This window comes from Nansenia antarctica, assembly GCF_963989245.1.
Source record: "Nansenia antarctica genome assembly, chromosome: 7".
Lineage (NCBI taxonomy): Eukaryota > Metazoa > Chordata > Actinopteri > Argentiniformes > Microstomatidae > Nansenia > Nansenia antarctica.
This window is the reverse complement of record NC_137677.1, coordinates 41,948,734-41,972,305: the sequence shown is the minus strand read 5'-3', so window position 1 is coordinate 41,972,305 and position 23,572 is coordinate 41,948,734. Positions and strand designations below refer to the sequence as shown.

The 23,572-nt window shown below is 45.5% G+C and overlaps 2 protein-coding genes across 2 annotated transcripts in view; both read left to right on the top strand.

The window, feature by feature from the left end:
- Positions 1-2,340: 2,340 nt before the first annotated feature.
- On the top strand, positions 2,341-15,544 carry zc3h15 (zinc finger CCCH-type containing 15; the record flags this gene model as incomplete). The annotated part of the gene is given in 12 exon segments (XM_080535780.1): positions 2,341-2,418; positions 3,800-3,901; positions 4,049-4,157; positions 4,417-4,569; positions 4,733-4,830; positions 4,955-4,997; positions 5,000-5,136; positions 5,754-5,771; positions 5,773-5,901; positions 13,284-13,397; positions 14,316-14,448; positions 15,375-15,544. Coding segments are annotated over 12 exon segments (1,284 nt in total).
- A 2,942-nt stretch (positions 15,545-18,486) lies between these two features.
- The window catches only part of itgav (integrin, alpha V), a 35,509-nt gene continuing 30,423 nt past the window's right edge, over positions 18,487-23,572 (top strand). The window contains exons 1-2 of the mRNA XM_080536228.1: positions 18,487-18,916; positions 19,088-19,218. Coding sequence (XP_080392354.1) covers positions 18,750-18,916; positions 19,088-19,218 — 298 coding nt within the window. The 5' untranslated portion in view covers positions 18,487-18,749. The remainder of the gene's footprint in view (positions 18,917-19,087; positions 19,219-23,572) is intronic.

The window sequence follows — 23,572 nt, the reverse complement described above, 5'->3', positions numbered from 1 at the left end:
AGTGGTCCAGTATCGGTCCAGTAGCGGTCCAGTAGCGGTCTAGTAGTGGTCTAGTAGTGGTCTAGTAGCGGTCTAGTAGCGGTCTAGTAGTGGTCTAGTAGCGGTCTAGTAGTGGTCTAGTAGTGGTCTAGCGTGGTCTAGTAGTGTGGTTAGTCACATACAGTAGCTGCTGCGCAATACAATACAATCTGTATTGGTCTGTTTTGCAAAATAAATTATGATTTTGCTGTCACATTACCCAACCCAAGACACCAACGTGATCTCATCAATCATTGGTGTGATATTTTATGTACAGTAATGTACCTAGAGAGTGTAAAGATTCCGTGTCACCTCACGCCTGACATCTGACATCAAATGTTCACCGTTTCCAGGAAGCATGTTAGCAATGACTTGTATAGCGGTTATAGGCAGTATTAGTAATAGTATATTGGTTTATAGGTTCTCGAGAGTGAAAGAGTGAAAACTAAACACGGTGCAGCAGCTTTCAGTCACTCCAAACTCCAAGCCCAAACCCTACAAATATTTACAATAAATAAAACATATATATATACGTATATTTTTGAAATGTGTATTTTCTTACTATCATCCTCTTACTGTGTTTTTATTTTAATGCTGTATGTAAAGCACTTTGAATTGCCTCTGTGGTATCAGTGCTATACAAATAAACTTGCCTTGCCTTGCCTCTGGTGTTAGACAATTAACTTGGTGGTTATGGTAAGGGTGGGTATTCATGTGGATGGGTATATGTCATGGGAAGGTATAAGCAAATATTAACAACAACAAGCAAATGAAACCACAAAAAGCACTTTGTCCAACTTGTCCAAAGCCTTTTGTGTCTCCCTGCCAGTTGACGTTGCCTGATCTGTAAAACGTTTACATCCTCCTGACTACCTACACGTAAACATCTTTACGTCTTCTCGAAGATTGCTTTACGTATGATATAGTATGAAATCATTGATGAGATCAGGATGAAGACACAGACTGCACTCTGGACAGACACATACCCATGTATTATTGACAGGCTGGGAGCTGCACACAGTGAGCCACAGGCTGGAGTGGTGCAGGGTTAAGTGCCTTGCTCAAGGACACAACAGCGGTGATGGTACCTAAATTATTATGATGTCAGCAACCCTTCATTTGCCAGCTCACACCCTGCCATATTTTTACAGTTGAACTAGCCTGCCTCTCTAACCTTGAGTCCGCCCCATACACTAATTACAGAGTAACATTGTGTGCTGGTTTGACAATGATTAAGTTTACCTGCAGAGAACTCTTGAACTGCAGCCTACTCTTGTTCAACAAGTTAAATAATTAGTGCAGATTAACTTTAACCCTCCTAAAAGCACTTCTGACTGTAGACTTCTGTTATTGAGCATGGAGCAAGATCCCAGAACCTTTCACTGTGTCTATTATAACTGTATGCAATACATGTGAATGTATTGTATTGTATTTGATTTCTGTCCAAAATGGTCCAAAAGCCTAACCCTAATTAAAATCTGGGACATTTGTGTTGCAAGTCTTGGTTATAAGCTCACTCACCAACCCCAACCTACCACCGACTGTATCGATGACAGGCTGGGTGCCACCAAGCGCGTGCCACAGGCACCATTGAAGTGGTGCAGGGGTTAAGTGACTTGCTCAAGGGCACAACAGCGGTGCTTCAGAGTACTACTGACCTACCACTTGTTCGACAAGTTAAATATTATTGAACCCTCCTTAATTTACCCATTTTAGAGTTTAACATCATTGAAATGCTATTTAGCTTGAGCCTGCATTAGCCTTTATCTAATCCTCTTGGTAGGGGTAATGGATTTATGCAACATTTAAAAAGGTGGCAGAAAGACTGTTTAGTTAGATTGAGGAAAAGGTGTCTCAGGTGAGACTGATGAAAATATAAAGTGAGCTCTGACAATGAGGACTCACTCTTTGATGAAGGGGAAACTTTCTCACACCCTGAAAGTGAGGTTATCATGAAATAATGGAAAACATAACAAAATATATAGAATCTTTATAATCAGGCTATTTGAAATCATTGATGTTTGGAGTCAGTATCATTAATGTAAGAACCAAATCACACACATCTGTCCACCTCTGGCAGGATCTGCAGCTGAGCTGAACTCAACTCTGGCCGCATTCGTAAATTCGCCAGAGCGCACACTGGGTTCAACGTCGTAAAGTGACCAAGTAATTTGATTGGACAAGAGGCAGTCACGTGGACGCTCCGGCGCTCTCACAGCGAATTTACGAACGCGGCCAATATTGCTAATTCAACAATTCATCACATTAGCTAACCAAAAAAACTGAGCTTGGATTCGATTCTTTTTACATTTTTCAACCGATATGCCTCCGAAGAAACCGGCTCAAGCTGCAGCAGGTAGTAAGAAAACCCAAGAGAAGAAGAAGGAGAAGATTATCGAGGTAAGTGGGGATCCGTTCAGGGAACCTCCATTGTGTTTTGCTAGATAAGCGAGCTGCTGTCTATCCAGCCAAAGACAACCAGGGGGGTATTCCATCAACGTCGCTAAAGGAAAATCTAGGCTTATTTTGATAAATCTCGCGAGATTGATCAGAATAAGCCTAGTTTTTTTTTATTTTTTTAAGTTTCGCGAGACTTAGCGAAATAAGCCTAGATCTTCCTTTAGCGACGTTGATGGAATACCTCCTAGTTACCCACCTAGGCTACTGTACTACTAGCAAACTAGATAACTATGTTATTATTATTATAGTACTTTTTCGATACAAGGCAACGGATAAAACAGAAAGGTCTCTGAGACTGTAGCTCGTAGCTGCTTGCTAACATTATTATGCCAAAACAGAGTAGCTTGAAAGCTGACATTATTAACATTATGACAACTTTCTACGTGTACTAGTTTCATTTGGTTAAGCTATTTGTCCCTGGAAATTAGACTAATGTATCTGTTGTAATGTGTCCCCCTACTCAAATGTGTCAGATCATACTGTAAAGCTATATTGATGGTGAAGATGAAGATGGTGATGATAGCCTAGATAGGTATTCTTTATACAGTTGAGGCCAAAAGTAGGCTATAACCCCCCCCCCCAGGAATTATGGAACATTTTCCTAACATTCTTCCCAGTGTTTGCAGCATTGATAAAACGTTACTCTTACTCACCATGCCAAAGACAAAGGAAATCAGTCTTGAGCTCAGAAAGAAGATAGTGGAGGCTCATGATAAGGGGGAAGGCTATACGTACTGTGTTGACATTTTGAGGGATATTATGAAGAAATCTGCTCTTAGTCTAGGCTTAGGTCGTCACTGTGTCTTCCAACAAGACAATGACCCAAAGCATACATCAAAATTGGTCCAACAGTTCCTAAAGGACACCAAAACCAAGGTCCTGGAGTGGCCCGCACCGAGCCCAGACCTCAATCCTATTGAGAATCTGTGGCGGGTGAATGTCCATGACTAGCTGGAACAATTTGCAATGGAAGAACGGGCCAAAATCCCTCAAGACACCTGTGCCAACCTAGTAAAGAACTACTCTAAGAGGTTGTTGTCAGTTGTGACTCAGAAAGGGTACACTATTGATTATTAATGGCCAGGGGGCTAATCGTTTTGGACGTTTCATTTTTGCCGTTTCTTGTTTCAACTCAGTGCATCAATAAACAAACAAACTTAGTGGACATTTTTTCTTTATTTTTTCGGAAACAAAGACACTACAAACACTTGTTGTTCATGGTCATTTCCATGGAGAAATCAAGGGTTTGGTCTGATTTCCCAAGGAGGGCTAATAATTTTGCCCTCAACTGTCCTGCTGTCTGTTGGTCTAAATCCACCAGGACAAGACATTTGGACTGAAAAACAAAAAGGGAGCCAAACAACAGAAGTTAATCAAAACTGTTACTCATCAAGTCAAGTATGGACAGCAAAATGCAAGACAGGTGGGATCACAAACTTTGTGCGTACATTGATTAAACCTAACCCTAACCCTAACCCCTCCAAAATAAAAAATAAATAAAAGGCTGTGATCTACCTGTTGGTCTAGTGAACTGGTAGTCAATCATTTGGTCTACATCTCCTTGTTATAGGTTGCAGCTGCTGAGGGTGATAAGAATAAGAAAACTGACAAGAAGAAGGAGCTTGAGGAGTTGAATGAGCTGTTCAAACCAGTGGTCGCAGCCCAGAAAGTCAGCAAAGGTATCAGGAGGTATTAGCCTAGTAAAAGTAAAGTGAATGAATAGAGTTCAATGTAGAACTTTTTATTTAGAATTTAGAACAAGTCCAATTCATTATTTTGTAATTCAAACAAGGTCACTTATAGTCACTTACAACCATGTGTATAGCTTGAGAAACTACTACACAATGACAGTCTCCTTCTCATGCAGTCAGTGATGCATCATTTCACTCGTAGAGTAAGTTGTTCATTTTCGACCTGCGTCTTTATTCTTGTTGTCAGGTGTGGATCCCAAGTCGGTGCTCTGGGCCTTCTTCAAACAAGGCCAGTGCACTAAGGGGGATAAGTGCACGTTTTCCCATGACCTGACGCTCGAGAGGAAATGTGAAAAGCGTAGTGTGTGCATTGATGGCAGAGATGAAGACCTGGAGAAAGGTAAAGCAGTAGTCGCTAACTCATGTCTGTTGAGCTTCGGCTTGGCTGTAAATCATGTTATGACTGATATACTATATCAATAGGTTTGAACTCAATTGCTTTTCTGGACTGTGATAGTTGCAATGGTTCTGAATGTCTCCCTGTTTGAAATCCTGCTGTCTAGATACCATGGAGAACTGGGATGAGAAGAAGCTGGAGGAAGTCGTGAACAAGAAACACGGAGAGGCCGAAAAAAAGAAAGCTCAAACTCAAACTCAAATTGTACGCACAAACACTCAAATGCGGCTCCTGGTGCATATCGTAACAATATATGTGCTCCTTCAAGAGGGGACCCTATACAGTTGACCAACATATTACTTCACCCCCCCCCCCCCTCCCCCCAAAGGTTTGCAAACACTTCCTGGATGCCATAGAGAACAACAAATATGGCTTTGGGTGTGTCCTGGTGGAGGAGAGAACTGTATGTACCGCCACGCTCTCCCGGCCGGCTTTGTGCTCAAGAAGGACAAGAACAAGGAAGAGAAGGAGGAAGAGGAGATATCGCTGGAGGAGCTGATCGAGAACGAGGTTGATTTAACTTTTGATTGATTGATTGATTGAAAACTTTATTAGAAGATTTGCAGAAGTAGGTACATGAAAGTACATATTACATACAAGGTCAACTAACAGGATAAAAACCCAAGAAAGCCACTGGCTTATTTCAATTGGGGTCCTTGATTCTCAATTCATCGTTACATGTAAGACCGACAAAACAAACTAGTACTATCTACAAGATAATACAGACAAATAACTATTACTATCTACAAGATAAAAATACATCCATCATGGGAAGAACAATACAACAAAACATCAGGTATGTACAGCGGGTAGGACAGGTGGGGACATACACCACAGGTGGGGGCGGGGGACAAAACACAAAGTATGTACAGTGGGTAGTTCGGGTCTTTTAATCTGATTTTTGATTTAGAGGGTCCAGTTACGGATTGCAGCCTCCTGTAAATGTTGATTTAGCGATAATTAACAGATTCGAAGAAAGGTTGCACCTTGAGTCATAGAATTGTATATTTGTGTATATAAGTGTATTTTGTGTGTATGTTGTCTTTGTCGTTTTACTTAATTGTCCTAATGTGATGCATTTAAGTTGTATTGTGTCATACAGCAACAGTACCTATCTGTTTTGGTAGCGATCTGCCCTCGGACCAAAATGTGACCCGCATCACTTTGGAAACCTTCCTGGCTTGGAAGAAAAGAAAAAGGCAAGAGAGGGTGGCTAAAGACGAGCAGGACATGGAGAGGAAAAAGGCCGATTTCAAAGCGGGCAGGTCACTGGGGGTGAGTGTTACTGTTCGATGTAACAATGCTTTTGGTTATTTCATTTGAAAGATCTTGAGAAAAAGATCTTGAATGGAGCACAGTGCTTTGATATGCAGTGCCCTGCAAAAGTATTGGGACAGTGAAGCATTGTTTCTTCTTTTGACTCTACATTCCAAAATCAAACACTACTACTTTACTTCATTACTATGAGGTTAAAGTAGAGACTCTCAGCTTTTATTTGATGGTATTCGTGTACATATTGGTTTCGTCATTCAGAAATTACAACCCGTTTTATGCATAGTCCTGCTATTTTAGGGTACCCAAAAGTAATGGGACAATATTGGCTTGACAGGTGTTTCTCGTAAGTCAGGTGTGTTCCGTCACATCATTTGTGCAGGCCTAAGAGCTGTCAATGTGTAGTATTGATTGTAAAAACGTTGAATTTGCTGTTGGTGTCTGTCAACATAACAACCAAAGAGGTGTCAGTGAAAGTGAAGGAAGCCATTATAGGCTGAAAATTCCCCCCCAAAACAATCAGAAACATAGCACTGGTGAGCTCAGCAATCGCAATCGGGCTGGGAGGCCAAAGAAGACTTCCACAGTGGATGACCAAAGAATGCTCACCATAATTAAGAAAGACCCCAAAACAACTGTCCCACAGATCGGGAACACTCTCCAGGAGGTAGAACAACTGTCCACAGATCGGGAACACTCTCCAGGAGGTAGAACAACTGTCCACAGATCGGGAACACTCTCCAGGAGGTAGAACAACTGTCCACAGATCGGGAACACTCTCCAGGAGGTAGAACAACTGTCCACAGATCGGGAACACTCTCCAGGAGGTAGAACAACTGTCCACAGATCGGGAACACTCTCCAGGAGGTAGAACAACTGTCCACAGATCAGGAACACTCTCCAGGAGGTAGAACAACTGTCCACAGATCGGGAACACTCTCCAGGAGGTAGGTGTGAATGTGTCAGAGACTACCATCCACAGAATGTCACCAACAAAACTACAGACGCTTCACTGCAAGGGGCAAACCACTAGTTATCCTCAAAAAAGATGGTCAGCTTACAATTTGCACAAAAATAAGTACCTAAAAAGTCTGCAGAGGTCTGGAAAAAAGTATTGTTGACAGATACGATGAATATTAGCATGGACCAGAATGATTGCAAGAGGAATGTTTGTAGAACAAAAGGATCATCCTGTTACATCTTAGTGGTATTTCTTACAATATAATCTGTGTGTCAGTACAGGATCACACGGTTCTGATATTGTCTGGCATGTTTAGAGAAGACCTTATCTGATTCCCAGGGGCACCGACCTTGGGTGTCTTGCGTGAGCTGAGGCGCCAGGGCTGGCTGATGTGTTGATTATTACGATGTAACAACTGTGATACAATGAGCATTTAAACCATCCTTGGCCATTGTGTGATTGTCTAATGCTGATCTCAGATGCCAGAAGACGTTCATTCCGTATGCAGTTCCTTCTGTTTAATCAACCTGAGTGATCATTACGACCCGTGTTTTGAATATCCATGTCACTTCGTGTTAGCTGCACACCTGATCTATCCAGAGATGACACAACGCATTTAAGATCACGACTATCCTCTATAGATTGATTCATAACATCATTATCGACAAGAAGATGCTTCAATCGTTAAAGTTGACCGAGTCACTGCCACACTAGGCACGTTACGTAGTTGGTGTTACGTCTGTAGTTTTACGACAGTTGAGACTTTACGACGTGCCGTATTACGTTTTGTGTTACACACGTTGTTGATTAAATGGAGTACACGTTCCGACTAAGCTCTGAGTTCAGTCTCCATTATTGAACATAACATTGGCGACGAGGATGGCTGATTGTTCTCTATCAACACCCCCTCCTTTCCTAGCAGTCCCGGCAGAACCACCGATTCCGTGGGGCCGCTGGATTTCCTCTTTCGAAACATACATCCTAGCTGCCGGCTTGGAGGATGTATCAGACAAGAGGAAATATGAGCTGTTGCGGCACTGCCTGGGAGCGGAGGGTCAGCGCGTGTTTGAAACTCTCGGCCCTGCGGCGAGATACACAGACGCTGTGGAACTATTGAAGCAACACTTCGCCCCTCCACAAAGCGCTCTTCTCCGCCGCGTCATATTCAGACGAAGACACCAACGAACAGGTGAGACAGTGACACAGTATGTGGCTGATCTGCGGGGTTTGGCGAGCGTATGCAAGTTCGGGACATTACAGAACGAAATGATAAGAGACCAACTCATCTTACACACGAACTGTGACAAGATTAGGGAAAAACTGTTACTGGAAAATGATGAACTTACATTATCAGCAGCTCTGAACATGGCGGCCCAGGTTGAAACAGCTTTAGAATGTGCAGTTAGTTTTTCAGCCTCTCCCAGCTCACCGGCAGAGGGCGCGCACAGCCTACAGGTGCCCCTCCTCCACGTGAGTGCAACCAGCGGCGGGGAGAGCATTTTACTGGCCTCTCGGTCACGCGACCAGCCACACCAGCCGTGTGGGAATTGCGGCTCTTCTGCACACAATTCAAGAGCTCAGACATGCCCAGCCCGTGGTAAAACCTGCTCCAACTGCGGGAGACTAAACCACTTTCACAAGGTCTGCAGGTCTGCCCCAGCTAGAGCTTCCCAGTCACCTACCACAGTCATCCATAATGTCAGCTCAGGACGAGCGCCATTCAAAACATGCTCGTTGATGGTTGGTGATGTCACTCTGCCGCTCCTCCTAGACACTGGAGCCACAGTGTGAACTTGACGACCTATACACAGTTCTTCTCCCATGTGCCCCTGGGGTTGCCCTCCACCACCCTGCGTGGCTATGCCAACTCTAAGATTGACATTGTGGGCTCTTTTCAGCTGCCTGTGAAGTACGGGGAGAGGACACTGCCGGCTTTCAGGTTCAACGTTGCACGCCACGGGACCAACTTGTTAGGCCTCGACCTGTTCAACGCCCTCGGTTTCACCCTGCTAGACACAGCTGGCTCAGAGATTCACACCGTTTCCATCCCCTGGCAGCAACAGTGGCCTGCGCTGTTCAGCGGTGTAGGCTGCCTCGACACTTTTGCCCACCAGCCTCTGTTAGATCCTACAGTGATGCCTGTTATACAGCCCCTCCGCCGCTCCCCCCTGGCTCTCCGCGATGACATCTCCTCTCAACTACAGAGCATGCTCGATAGCGACATCATTGAGCAGGTGAATGCATCGCCTTGGATCTCCAACCTGGTGGTGGCGAAGAAGAAGTCTGGGGGGCTGCGCATCTGCGTGGATCTGAGAGCGGTAAACAAGGCCATCATCCCTGACAAATACCCCCTGCCAACGATAGAGGAGCTCACCGCCCAGTTCTACGGGTCCAGCGTGTTCTCTAAACTGGACCTCCGTCAGGGTTACCTCCAAGTGCCACTACACCCCGAGAGCCGCAACCTCACAGCGTTCATCACTCACAGAGGGGTTTTCCGCTACAAACGCATGGCTTTCGGTTTAAGCTCCGCCCCCAGCTGCTTCCAAAAGATCATGGCCTCCATCTTCGCTGGGATCCCAGGTGTGGCCATCTATCTTGATGACATCGTGGTTCACGGGGCCACCGTCGAGAGCCACGACGAGCGTCTCCACAGTGTGTTCAGTGCATTGGCCAAGCATCACCTCACACTCAATGGTGAGAAGTGTGTATTCGCCGCCCCAGCCATTGACTTTGTGGGGTTCCGCCTCTCAGCTGATGGCACGTACCCGCTGCACTCGAACACCGAGGCCATCCATCATGTCCCGGAGCCCACCACAGCCGCTCAGGTGGCCTCCTTTCTAGGCATGACGGCGTACTACCTCCGTTTCCTGCCACAGTACTCGGCCACAACCACACCACTGCGGAAGCTGTTGAAGCATGACGAGCCCTGGCTCTGGACGTCTGCCTGCTCAGACGCCGTACGCCTCCTGAAGGCCCAACTCACCTCGCCACCGGTCCTGGCGCATTTCGACCTGGCCAGCCCCACTCTTGTCACGTGCGACGCCTCTGCCACAGCCATTGGTGCGGTGATGTCCCAGCTGCAAGGGGGGGTGGAGAGACCGATCGCCTTCGCCTCCCGTGCTCTCAGCCCCACGGAACAGAAGTACTCGGTGGGGGAGCGGGAGGCCCTAGCATGCCTCTGGGCATGTGAGCGCTGGCACATGTACCTCTATGGACGTTTATTCACAGTGAGGACAGACCACCAGGCCCTCATCACCCTCCTGGCCACGTCTGGCACCGGTCACAAGCCACTCCGCCTCCACCGCTGGGCCGACCGCCTGCAGCAGTACAACTATCGGCTACAGTTCACGCCAGGACGAGACAACGTGGTAGCCGACTTGCTATCACGCTCAATCCCCAGCCCACCCACAGCCCCAACCTTGACCCCCGGACTGGACCAGGCTGAGCATGACCTCGTCCAGCTCCTCCACACACCCCTTCAGGAGACGGTGTCGCTGAAAGAGCTCCGGGATGCCTCAGCCGATGACCCCACCCTCTCTACACTCTCAACCTACATCACGCAGGGGTGGCCGGCAAGAGTACCTGACGAGCTACTCACTTACTCCAGGATCAGGGAGGAGTTGTCGGTTTGGAATGACACCTGTGTCGTTCGCGGGTTCTGCACTGTGGTCCCAGGTGTCCTTCGGGCGCGTATCCTTGCTATGGCACACGAGGGTCACCTGGGCATAGTCAGGCTCAAACAGCGCTGTCGTGATGTTGTGTGGTGGCCAGGCATCGACAGGGAACTCGAAACCCTGGTCAAGGATTGCACTGCCTGTCTCCTTAGTGGTAAGACCAGGGCTCCAGCCCCACCCCCGCCCATGCAGCCGTTGGACTGGCCATCTCAACCCTGGGAGCACCTGCAACTGGATATCTGCGGCGAGCTGCATGGGGTACCACATCACCAGCGTTTTCTCGTCGTGACCTACGACCTCCACTCTAAGTGGCCAGAGGTGACACCTGTGGGCTCGGTCACAGCAAAGGTGCTGATCGACATTCTCGACGCTCTGTTCGCACGTTGGGGCCTGCCCAAGAGGATCACGACTGACAACGGTCCTCAAATGATTTCCCATGAACTGTCCTCCTATCTAGTGGGTAAAGGGATCCACCACATCCGCACAGCGTTCTACCACCCTGCTGCGAACGGGGGGGTGGAACGGCTGAACCAAACACTGAAAAATGGCATTAGGGCCCACCTGGCACAAGGGTGCACGCTCACCACCAGCCTCCTCCAGACGCTGTTGCATTATCGGGCCACGCGACACGCCACTACAGGAGTCTCCCCAGCCTCCCTCATGCTGGGGCGGGAGCTCCAGCTGCCTCTCGATAGGCTCCGCCCTACACTAGCTCAGCCCCCGGTCCATCCAGTTCAAGCCACAGTCACCAAACACCAGCGCTTGATGAAGGATCGTTTCGACAGGGCCAGACGTGCTAGGCCACCTGTCATTGCTGTGTCGGACTGGGTCAGGATCCGACGACCTCATCGGGACAACAAACTCCAGTCGTTTTGGTCTGACCCTGTCCAGGTCAGCAAGCAGCTTGGCCCGGCCTCGTTTAGGCTCGCCGACGGCACTCGCTGGCATGCTACCCGCCTGCGTAAGGTGCAGCCTCCCCCTGGCCCAGCGCTGGGTGTGGCCTCTTCCACAGTCTTGCCAGCCGCACGGTTGGATGAAGCAGCAACCCCGGCCTACCAGGCTCAGCCCCAAGGCGTGGAGCCGCCACCAGTGGCTGTGGCTGCACCAGAGCCACGTCTGGTTCGAGGACGCAACAGGCCCGATTACTTGCGTGACTACATGACTGAATATCACACCTAGGTTGTGTGAGGGGGGGGGGAAATGTTACGTCTGTAGTTTTACGACAGTTGAGACTTTACGACGTGCCGTATTACGTTTTGTGTTACACACGTTGTTGATTAAATGGAGTACACATTCCGACTAAGCTCTGAGTTCAGTCTCCATTATTGAACATAACAGTTGGAGCAGGGACAATAAGCAGTGTCAATTGGAGTATGAGAAGGGAAAAGAGATTAAGGAACAGGAGAAGATTAGAGTCTTAGAGAAGTTGAGGAGAGAAGCAGAGGAGGGCAGGAGAAAGGCAGAGGAGAAATTAGCACAGGCTAACATGCAGAACTCCCCCCCGGTGGAGGGTGGAGCATGGGACCATGTGTTGTGTGTTGACAATGAGTTTGAACAGAAGGAGAAGAGCTCCGTCACCCCTTCTGCCCCACAAGGCCAAGGATGGGACACTGTAAAACACAGGGTGGAATATTGGAGACAAAAGAGGTATGACGAAGGCCAACAACTTTTCTAGGAGGCCCCTCTCCTGTGTGTCAGTATGATCTGTATGTAACCTTAATAGATATGGGAGCCGAATTGACAGTGGTCCTACTGGTTTTGAAAAAACAAAAACAAACAGAAGGAACTGCATACGGAATGAACGTCTTCTGGCGTCTGAGATCAGCATTAGACAATCACACAATGGCCAAGGATGGTTTAAATACTCATTGTATCACAGTTGTTACATCGTAATAATCAATACATCAGCCAGCCCTGGCGCCTCAGCTCAAGCAAGACACCCAAGGACGGTGCCCCTGGGAGTCAGGTAAGGACACACAGATAATATTGTAAGAAATACCACTAAGATCTAACAGGATGATCCTTTTGTTCTCCAAACATTCCTCTTTACAGCATACCATCTTATCTGTGAAACATGCTGCAGGGGGTGTTTGGTTTGGGCATGTATAGCTGCCACTAGAACTTGCTTGAATGTAATTGATGATTGTAACTGCTGATGACAGTAAAGCAATGACAATACAAGAATCTCGACTTTATTGTGGTTTCAAGAACCGAAAGGAGAAAAAAAAAAGCTTCACTCTCCCGATTACTTATGCAGTGCACTGTATGTTACGGTACATGTGGGAAAACTAGGGTTAGGGTTAGGTGCTAGGGTGACTTGGTACATGCTGGCATGTCTAACCCTAACCCTAACCCTACCCCTAATCCTAACCCTAACTCTAACCGTAGCACCCTAGCACCTAACCCTAACCCTAGTTTTCCCACATGTACCGTATTACCACATGTACCGTAACATAATACACTGATGCATGAGCAACCTGCTATCCTCCCTTCTACCAGAGGGGGGCGACATAACTCAAATGTATCTGGTTGTTACTCTACTTTTATGACAGTACTATACTTTTCCTGATGCTGCACTAACTGATAGCATAGTCTAATTTATATATATTTTTTAACGATATTCAATAGGACCACTGAATATATTAATGTATATATACTGTATATCTTAATATTCAGTGCTATGAGATGTTTAAGCCGTCCACATTGTCTTCATAGGTGTTTGACTTGTGTGTCTTCTGTGCTTGTGACAGGTCAGCGGTCGTGAAGTGTTCGAGTCGATGGACGACGATGATGAAGAGGCAGACGATACCAAATATGCCAAGGCTGATGATGATGATGATGACGACGACAACATCATTCACAAAGTAAGCTTACATAATAAACAAAACGTAAAGGTAGACTCAGAAATATGCCAAAGAAATGGCAAGGCTACTACAGGCAGATATAACAAGCGTGATGTGAGACAATACACTCGCTAGCCTTTTTGTCATGTGGCTGTCACGTTGCACTGCCGTGCTCGTGCGACTAAAGCCCAATTTATACTTCTGCGTCAAATTTACGCGCGGCTACACCGTAGCCTACGCAAGGGCTCTCCCAATTTATACTTCTGCGTTGGTCGGTCTGCGTCGCCCTGCAATTACACCGTCACATTGCTAGTCGATAGATAACTTTACATTAAATATATCTATCATCATCCGCTGTCAAACGCCACAGGTAATCATTTATTTCTAAATAAACAGGATTGTACATCTCGTAAATGTGAGTCACGCTCCTTATGGGAAGGCTGTAATAAGTAATTACCGAAAAAGTAAATTACATTTCTGTCATGGCTTCCGCATTTAGGCCTACGAGAGAGTCGGAATCATGTGGACCAATCATAGTTCTTACGGTCTGCGTAGGTGTGCCGCGTAGTTACATTTTCGGAGAGGTGCGCGACAAGCTACGGCGTAGGCTCCGGGCCTACGCAGGCTACGGCGTAGATTTTACGCAGAAGTATAAATTGGGCTTTAGGCCCCGTGACAAGTTAAAACATCTCGCTGAGGTGAAGCGGAAACGTCACTGAAGCCCGTGATGCTGTCATTTTATTTGAGTCTACACTAAATTTAAGTACAACTTGTATTAGAAGCTTTGCCTGGGTGTCATTAAAAGTATGTCATGAGAAGTGAGTGAATTTGCGGATGAAAATTATTTTGTTTTTCAATTGCCCAACTCTTTTTCACGCCATCTTCTCTTTTCTCTCCCCTTCGCCAAGTCTATTCACTGGCTTTTTGCTGCGCTCACAGGTAGTGGATAATGACGATGTCCAGGACGTGGATGTGGACAGGTTCATACCCAAGGAGGTAGACCATGCTGGGATCACCGTGGCGACAGCAGACCGATTTACAGCCAAACCTCAGCTAGCAAAACACAGTGAAGGTGAGAGGACCTGGTTGCCATTTGTTGTGCTGCTACATTGTTATGTTCTGTTAAGTTCAGAATAGATTTCAAGATCCTTCTGCTTGTTTATAAAGCTCTCACTGCCACAGCACCAGAATATCTGAAAGACCTTTTGCTAGCATATCAGCCCAATAGAGCTCTCAGGTCTTCTGACGCTGGTTTTCTCTGTGTACCACATGTTCAAAAGAAGAGATTTGGTGAGGCTGCATTCTCATTTTATGCACCCAAATTGTGGAATGCACTGCCAGTTTACATTAGGGATGCAACCTCAGCAAATACAGTATGTTCAAGTCAAGACTAAAAATCCATATTTTAAATATTGCCTTTAAATTACTAAATAATTCAATTATGATTATATAATGACTGGAGCACTTTGAGCTGCAACGTTTGCAGAAAAAATGCTATACAAATAAAAGTTATTATTATTATTATTATTATTATTGAGAACTAATCCGGTAAACAGGTGCATTGACTTATTAATGCGCAACTTAGGCGCGCTTATACAGAGTAGAGTGGTGTATCTTCAAGAGGTGTACGTACATGTAGGAAGGCCTACATAACTCTTTAAACAAATTAGACAAAGTTTTGTCAACGAGGCCTGTGGAAAGTCTTTGGGTTCCCAGTGCAAACCAAATTGAGGTACATTAGTACACCCTGAGTGTATGATCTGATTTGCTGCAAAGCATGAGGAGCTGTTTGGTTCCAATCAAGTCTCTCTCTCTCTCTCTCTCTCTGGGTGAGCATGTTAGGAAGAAGTGTGGACACAATAGAAAACAAATCTGATCAAATAATTTCCTCTCGTGGGGTCTGCTGATTTAAATGATGTCCGTCTGCTGATATTTTTGGCATGCGGCCTTCCTCTCTCTCCTCCCACCTCCCTCCCTCACCTCTCCCACTCCCCTCAGACAACAAACTGAGCGAGGCGTCTGGCGGGTCAGAGAACGGCGAGGGGGAGGAGGAGGAGGAGGAGGAGGAGGAGGAGGAGGAGGACACGGACGCCGTCCCCGTGGACGAGGACCTCTTCACTGGAGAGGACCTGGATGAGGAGCTCAACACACTGGACCTGGAGGAGTGAGAATGAGAGAGAGAGAGTGAGTGATAGAGAGAGAGAGGGGGGCGGGGGGCGGGACGACGACGACGACACTTGAACTGCTCATTTCAAAGACCACACAAGGCTTGAAGTGAAGGAGAGTGTTTCACACAATAACATTTCCACAGTGGAACCGCATCCGCGCCCCCCCGCACCCTTTTGTCACCATCCAAAAAGATCCTTTACGTAACAAGGAGTTGTCGGACAACTTTCCCTCTTTTAAAAAAAAAAAAGAATGTATTACTCCCTCTGTCCGTCTGTCCCTCTGAAAGCACAGTTCATCGCTGGGGTTTGTACCATGTTGATCTGCCCTTTTCCGTCGTACGACTTCAAACATGATCAGGAGTGGGAATGTATTTAAAATGAAATATTTATTGGAGTTGGTGTCGATGATTGATTATGGAAATGATCAATGTGAAGCAAGGTATTTTACACCTTGTTTTTAGCTAATAAGAAGTGAATGGCCTAAAGTCTACGAGGTGTTTCATAAATACTGGGTTTTATGATGGCTAATTTGAACTACTACAGCAGTATCTGGATATCTGTTATGCCGAGCTGCCTGTTTTTGTTGTTGTTGTTGGTGTTGTTGTTGTTGTTTTGTATCTGTCTTGTGTCATTAATGCAATATAAAGCAAGGTATCAGTGATGTCATTTAACCTCAAATGATGTTAAAACAAAAACATCTGCATGCCTGTATCAGGATGAGAATGTATATGGTGAATATGTGTGTTGTTGAAAACAAGATCATCGCCACAGAAGAGATGGATCTGATTGAACATGGAAGCTGAACATGTGAAAGCTGGTGCTTGCTTTGGTTGGCTGACTTTGCCATGGAAGGACAGATCCAGGATATATGAGTGCCAACATCACTATTCTGAGTTGATTTCTACATAGAGTACAAAGTGTACTGAAATGTGTGATGAGTCTGTCCTTTTCTGTTTATTCAATTGTTTTAACTCCCCCTCTCGCCATTATTTCGAGAAGAATTGTAAATAAAAAATCTATAAAATATTATTATAATATTATTATTTTTTCCATGGTGTTTTTTGTTGTTGTTATTTTTTTTTACTTTGTTTTGATTATCTGTTCACTGTGCTAAAATGCATGGCTCTTATTTTGAAAGAGAGATACAGTACCCCCCCGATGTGATCTCACCGTCCCCCCCATCAGTAAATACTGTGCTCCTGACTCTTTCAACACAGTTGTTTTCGCACTAGGGGCTCATCCCAACGCCTCGCACCACCTATGGTGTGGAACCAACGTGTTGAAATAAGCGACTAGTCTTTTGTCATTAGATAATGTGCCAAAGCAGCCCGGCCCATGCTGGGTCACATGGTTGCTAAAAACCCTTTGACGACACGCACGAGTAGTCTGGTCTTGTCGGCCAAAAATACAAAAGACAGATTGTTTTCCGATAAAAGGGGAAAAGCCCACACTCATTTAATCTCTAAATAGTCATTGGTTCACTTGTTCCTGGTTCCGTCCTGAGTCCTGCAACAATGCTTATGGAAAGAATCAGCTGTTGTCTCGATTCTAACTGCTGTCCTCTCTCCCTCGTCTACTTATATATGTCTATGTATATGTCATTATCTGTGTTGGTTTGTTGAATATGTTCATGCCTCACCCGTCTGGAACCAATGTAAAAATAATTTCGGGCAAGATTACGACAATTTGAAGGGTTATGACCATATACAGTATGAATGTCATAATCTCACATTTGCTGCGTATTACTCATTGGGCTTGGGCTCTCAAAAGGGTCCATGAAGACATGCTTGTGGTATTAAACAGTGTAATTAAATTATCTATAAAACCAAGGGGCAGTGTCCTTCAAGCAAAACACATCCAACATTCTCTCATGTTCTTAAACACCTCCTACTCCTTACATCATGTTTCCCAGTGGAGTTTTGCCATACATTCTTTAGAGCAGACTTCATTCAAAGCCATGAGTCCAAGACAACGCCAAATATGACCAAAATATCTCAAGTACTGAGAAATCATGTGTTATTGTTCAACGGTATGGATTAAGACTGTAAAGGCTTAGATTAAAAGATGACTCACATGAGCGCTCTGATTTGAGATGTAATATATATATATATATATATATATATATATATATATATATATATATATATATATATATAGCCTATGTATATATATATATATATATATATATATATATATGTGTGTGTGTGTGTGTGTGTGTGTGTGTATATGTATATGTATGTGTGTGTGTGTGTGTGTGTGTGTGTGTGTGTGTGTGTGTGTGTGTGTGTGTGTGTGTGTGTGTGTGTGTGTGTGTGTGTGTGTGTGTACACACACATTGCGTAATCACATTCCAAATGTACAACATAATTCTGCTCTGAATGTGTGTGTTTTGTGAGTAATCGAGCGCCACTCATAAAATCAGCTCTGGATTGTATATTGGATACATAAAACAGTCCCGGGCGGGTCCACTGGATACTGACAGATGGATGAGCCGTTTCCAAAAGGCACGTGACTATAATTCCGATCCATTATCCATAAATTCTTATGATATAAAAAAAATAACGTTTTGTACGAACGTACATGTATACACCATCGTCTCATCAAATACCACCACTAGGGAAACGAAATTCCCATGGGATTTCTCGTTACATTACACGGAAGTCCGTTTTTTGACGATGGGTTGCGTTCGTAAACTTGCTCTGAGAGCGTCGGAGCGCACACTGGGTACAACGTCATAGAGCGACCGAGTGATTTGATTGGAGAAGAGCCGCTCCATGAGCGCTGATCAGATGTCCAGAGCGAATTTATGAACGCACCCGATGTTACCGCGCACTTCCTGTACTGTAGTTACTTTAGGCAGCCAACACCATCTCTCTGCACCCACCGCTGCTGAAAGAAGTTCACCAACCAACCTTACAGGATTTGTAATCGAAGGCGTAGATTTGAAATACACAGCTATTGACACATTGTGGAAATGCTGTACATGTGAAACAATGTGTTCTGGCGCGTTGTTGACATGGCGGGTGTTTTATTTCTCCTTTGACATGGAGTGTGGCATCTCGGTGGACCATCATTAGTGGACTGCGCCGGAGAGGAGAGAGAGACACTACAAAGAGAACATAAGTCTACAAAGAGAGTCGCACTTCAGCGCAATTACGCAAACGTTTCTCTCCTGTCGAGGTGTGTTTTCCCCCACTTAGCTAAGATGGAGAGACGTCGCAAACTTTGTGTATGTTTGGCTTTGTTGATCTTGCCTTGTTTGGAACTATCCTCTTCCTTCAATCTGGATGTTGACAAGCCGTCTGTGTTCTCCGGACCGCAAGGAAGCTATTTTGGATTTTCTGTGGATTTCTTCAGGCCAGATGACAAGCTGTAAGATTTACATGTTACACTGTTTTCTTTGCCCCACACTTATCCAATGTGCCAGTTCTACTATCATTGCTTTGCTCAGGACAGTGGACATTCGCAGTATCTTTGTTACATGATTGTGATATAATTGTTGTGAGTATAATATCCTCTCAAATCCCTTCTGTTCATCTTTAGGTCCAACATTCTCATAGGCGCCCCAAGAGCGAATACAACTGCTGCTTCAACGGTGGTGGAGAGAGGGGCAGTCTACAGCTGCCCGTGGCAAACTGGTGCTGGCTGTCAACAAGTGCAGTTTGATAATACTGGTGAGTAAAATAAATAGCCCTTACAGTTACAGGACATTATTGAGTTGAGTTGAAGTCATTGAACTCATTTCTAGATTCATCACATCTCCATGGGGATTACCATTAAACCATTGAGAGGGACACACCCAGCCATGTTAGATTTGTATGTCATGTATGATTTCAAACAAGTTCCAAATTGACCACCTTTTTTCACAATACATATTGGGTAAGCTTTTAAACCGTAAAATGCTCAAATCATTCAGGAGGTATTTAGGTTGTAGGACAGAGGAGGAAGGGCTGTGTCAGGACCCATCCAGGAATGTAGGGGGGAGGCAGAGGAGATGTGCAGACACGCTTGGCGTTGAGGTACAGTTACAGGGTTAGAATCAAAGTTTCATCAGTAATGGGCTTCGGGACTGTGTGTTAGAATGAAAGGTTCGTCAGTAATGGGCTTCCTGACTGTCAATGATGAATCAGTAATCTCAGTAATCTACTAATTTCCTGTCTTGGCAACATTCTACAGATCTTTCATCTATACAATCTCTCATCTGTACAATCTCTCATTACAGAGAGATTTACTGTTTCACAAGTCACAACATTATCTAGATATTTGTGTACACTGCACTACTAACACCTAACTACTACTTTAACACACTGCTACTGTCCTACATGTGAAGGGTTTCACCACACACACAAACCGACGATTCCCTTCAATGGCCCACTCATTCACCGCACACACAAACAGACGATTCCCTTCAATGGCCACTCATTCAGGCAGGCATTATTGTTAGCTGAGGGGAAACCATGCCCCAGATCTCATTGACATTCTGTGTCTGTCAGAGCTTAGCCAAACTCAGACGGAGCTGTAGGCCTACAACGCCATGCCAAGATCCTCTCCAGAAAACTACCACAGAGAGCCCGCCACACAGACGCTCATTTGGATGGTCGTACTCCACTCCTAGCTCCCCTCTCAGCAGACATCCAGTAGCTAGCCACCTCTACGTCTGGCAGTATGAGCCCAAGTCTTTATCTTTAGAGCTTTGTTCATTTTTATTTTTATTAAAGTGCATTCTGTGCAACTGATTAATGAGTAAAATAATACATTACATAGTTTTTCTTTTGAAAAAAAAAAAAGAGAACACTTTCCAAGCCTGAATTGCGTGTGTGGTTGAAAGCAAGTCCAGAGTTTTTCCCAACTTCCCTCCTTTTTCGCAATACCTTACATGGCATTGTTTCACCACAGAGTGCGGCCTAGCCTTGTTGTGATGCAGCGAACGACGGCCCTTCCCACAATGAGTCCTTTGTGTTTGCTGTGACCTGTACACTGACTCAGGCTAGATTAGTGGTACAGTCCAAGGAGACTGTAGGGGGAGGAAATTACTGGAATTAGTCAGCGTGAGTTCAGTGCCGGGTGCTTTTCCCTCTTACTCATTCTGTTATTCCTCTCATGCTCTCTCCAAACCTTGTTTTCTTGCTCTTGTCAGTTGGGTCATTGACGAATGTAGGCCCTGATGTAGGTCCCTACAAGCACAAAACCTAAAGAGTTAGGCTACAGCTTACCAGTCCTGCTGTAGATAACTATGATTATACAGGCTATGGAGTCAGGGTGTAATAACATGCACTATAATTGTAGCTGGGTAAAGGGTGGTAATATGTTGATGACCAGGTGCAGGCTTGTAGAGGCCTTGGCCCCCTCTGGGGGTAATCCCCTACTCTCCAGGCCAAAGAGGGGGTAACAGCTGCTGTTACCCCAAACCCCTTCATCTGGTCATGGTGGGACAGGAACAGGGTGTTGTTTTCATCATATCAGGGTATATCATCTCACATCTCATGTGTCTGAGAGTTGTCTGACTGTCTCATCTGTCTGCCCCCCCATATCGCTCTTTCTCTTTCTTTCTCTGTCCCCCTCTCCCTCTGTTCTTACCCCCTTCTCTCTGTTCTCCCTCTGTTCTTATCCCCTATATTCTCTCTCTCTCTCTCCCTCCCTTCCTCTCTCTGGGTGTGTTTTTATTTTATTTTATTTTTATTTAGCCTTTATTTAACCAGGTCGGTCCCATTGAGACACAATGATCTCTTTTCAGAGGGAAGCCTGGCCAAGACAGCAGCTTAAAACATTGAGTTTCGACTGTTAAAACAAACAATGCAGAATTACACAATAAAACAACACCAAATCACAAAGATAGACAAAATACAATCTGGTCAGAGCAATAGAATAAAATAATGGGACTTTCATATAAAGCAGGAGCAAGAACGATATGAGGCTGATTCCAAGTTACTCACAAGTTCCTTCAGGTTCAGAGTGCTCTGTAGTGAATTCCAGGCAACGGGTGCAAAGTGCATGAAGGAGTGCTTGCCGAATTCAGAGCAAACTTTGGGGACATTTCGCAGATAACAGTCTTTGGAACATAAGGAGTAAGTACTCTGGGTTCTTGAAATATAACCACATAGATATTGGGGGAGTGGCCTAAAATGGCTTTATATATACCGGTAAAGGTGTGCCAGTGTGAGAGACGACGTGCAGCCAATGAGGGCCACTCAACTCTGCCATATAAGGTACAGTGGTGAGTGAGGGCACCGTGGTACACAGAGGTCAGAGATTGCCAACATTTTGTAGGGGCATGCATATAAAGGTCACCGTAATCCAATACAGGAAGAAAGGTGGCTGCAACTAACTTTTTCCTGGCAGCAAATGTAAAGCATGTCCTGCGATAAAAGAGACCCAGTTTCATTATTTATTTTTTTATCAGGTATGGTCTTCACTCCGGATGTAGAGAATAGTGCATGAAAGTCTGTGTGTCGAGCAAAGAGGTAGCTGCAGTTGCAGGGCTGGTCGACGCCAACTGCTGCACGACCGGTAGATGCTGATAGCCTGGTAGAGGCCAGCTGGGCTGGTGGAGGCTAGTAGCCTGGTGAGGGCCATCTGCCGCAGAGCTAGTGGAGGCTAGTAGCCTGATGGAGGTTAGCTGCTGCAGAACTGGAGGCTGATAGCCTGGTGGAGGCCAGCTGGATTGGTGGAGGATGGTAACCAGGTAGAGGCAAGCTGCTGCAGAGTTGGTAGAGGCTGGTAGCCTGGTGGAGGCTAGTTGCTGCAGGGGTGGTGGGGGCTGGTAGCCTGGTGGAGGCTAGCTTCTGCAGGGGTGGTGGGGGCTGGTAGCCTGGTGGAGGCTAGCTTCTGCAGGGCTGGTGGGGGCTGGTAGCCTGGTGGAGGCTAGCTTCTGCAGGGCTGGTGGGGGCTAGCTACTGCATGGCTGGCAGAGGATAGCTGCTGCAGGGCTAATAGGTCCCCAAAAATGGCCCAGGCTTCCCTAACCCTAACCCTAATTCCAAGGCAAACAAGGCCTCAAACAGTCCTGAGACAAACTGATACCTTTGTATCTCAAAAATAAGTCCCAGGTATCTTGAAGTAAGAAAATGAAAAAGATCTTGCAAAGCATCCCATATTCAACTCTATGTCTGACAAAATTGACTTAAAACACGACTTAAAACATGAAAATCCACAGAGCTCACAAACAAAGGATAGCTGCCATCTTGTTTATTAGGCTTATGACTTTTTTTCTGGATTTATTGGCCTCAATGACATGGTGCTTCAGCGTGCTGAGGTAACCTTCCATTTTACGAGCCCTGTAGGCACTTGGATTCTGCTTGTGTAGGCGTGAGGCGTCTTGACGCCAGCAGACTTGTACCAGCTGTAACCAGAAGAGTTGCTTCTGATGTGTCCAACTTGTAGCACTGTCTGCTACAAACGTCGATTATGTTCTCTGATACATTTATTCAGTTTGGATGTGTTGATTCCAAGGAGACCTAGGCTCTGATTTCATCTTTTCACATCATCATGACTGCCTTTATCAGGCCCCATAGGAAGTCAGCTCTGGTGGTTAGAGGATCTAGGTCATTTATAGATTCAGCTGTCTGTGTGTGTGTGTGTGTCTCTGTGTTTCTGTGTGTCTGTGTGCTTAGTTGGTGTTAATGGGTGTTGGCTGTGACCAATTTCCTCTATAGAGAATACCATTTGATCTTCAGGCTGTAACCAGCAGAATGATGACGAAAGCCCAACCCTGCTGTCTTTCCCCATGTAATGATAGGAATGCCACACATCAATGGGATCAACTTTGGCAATGTTTGAATACATTTTTTTATGGAAGCTTTATCTATCCAGCAAGTCTCCTTGACCTTGCGGATACACCTTGTCTGAGGAACCAGGCTCCTAGACATGCGGCACTCCCAAAGTAATACCTGCTTTCCAACACTCTCATTTCTCATTTTCTCAAGGTTAGTGGTGGTCTAGTGGATGTTGAGTGAGTTGGACTCGTGATCAGAAGGTAATGAGTTCAAATCAACCACCTGGAACCACCACTAGTGTGCCCTTGAGTAAGGC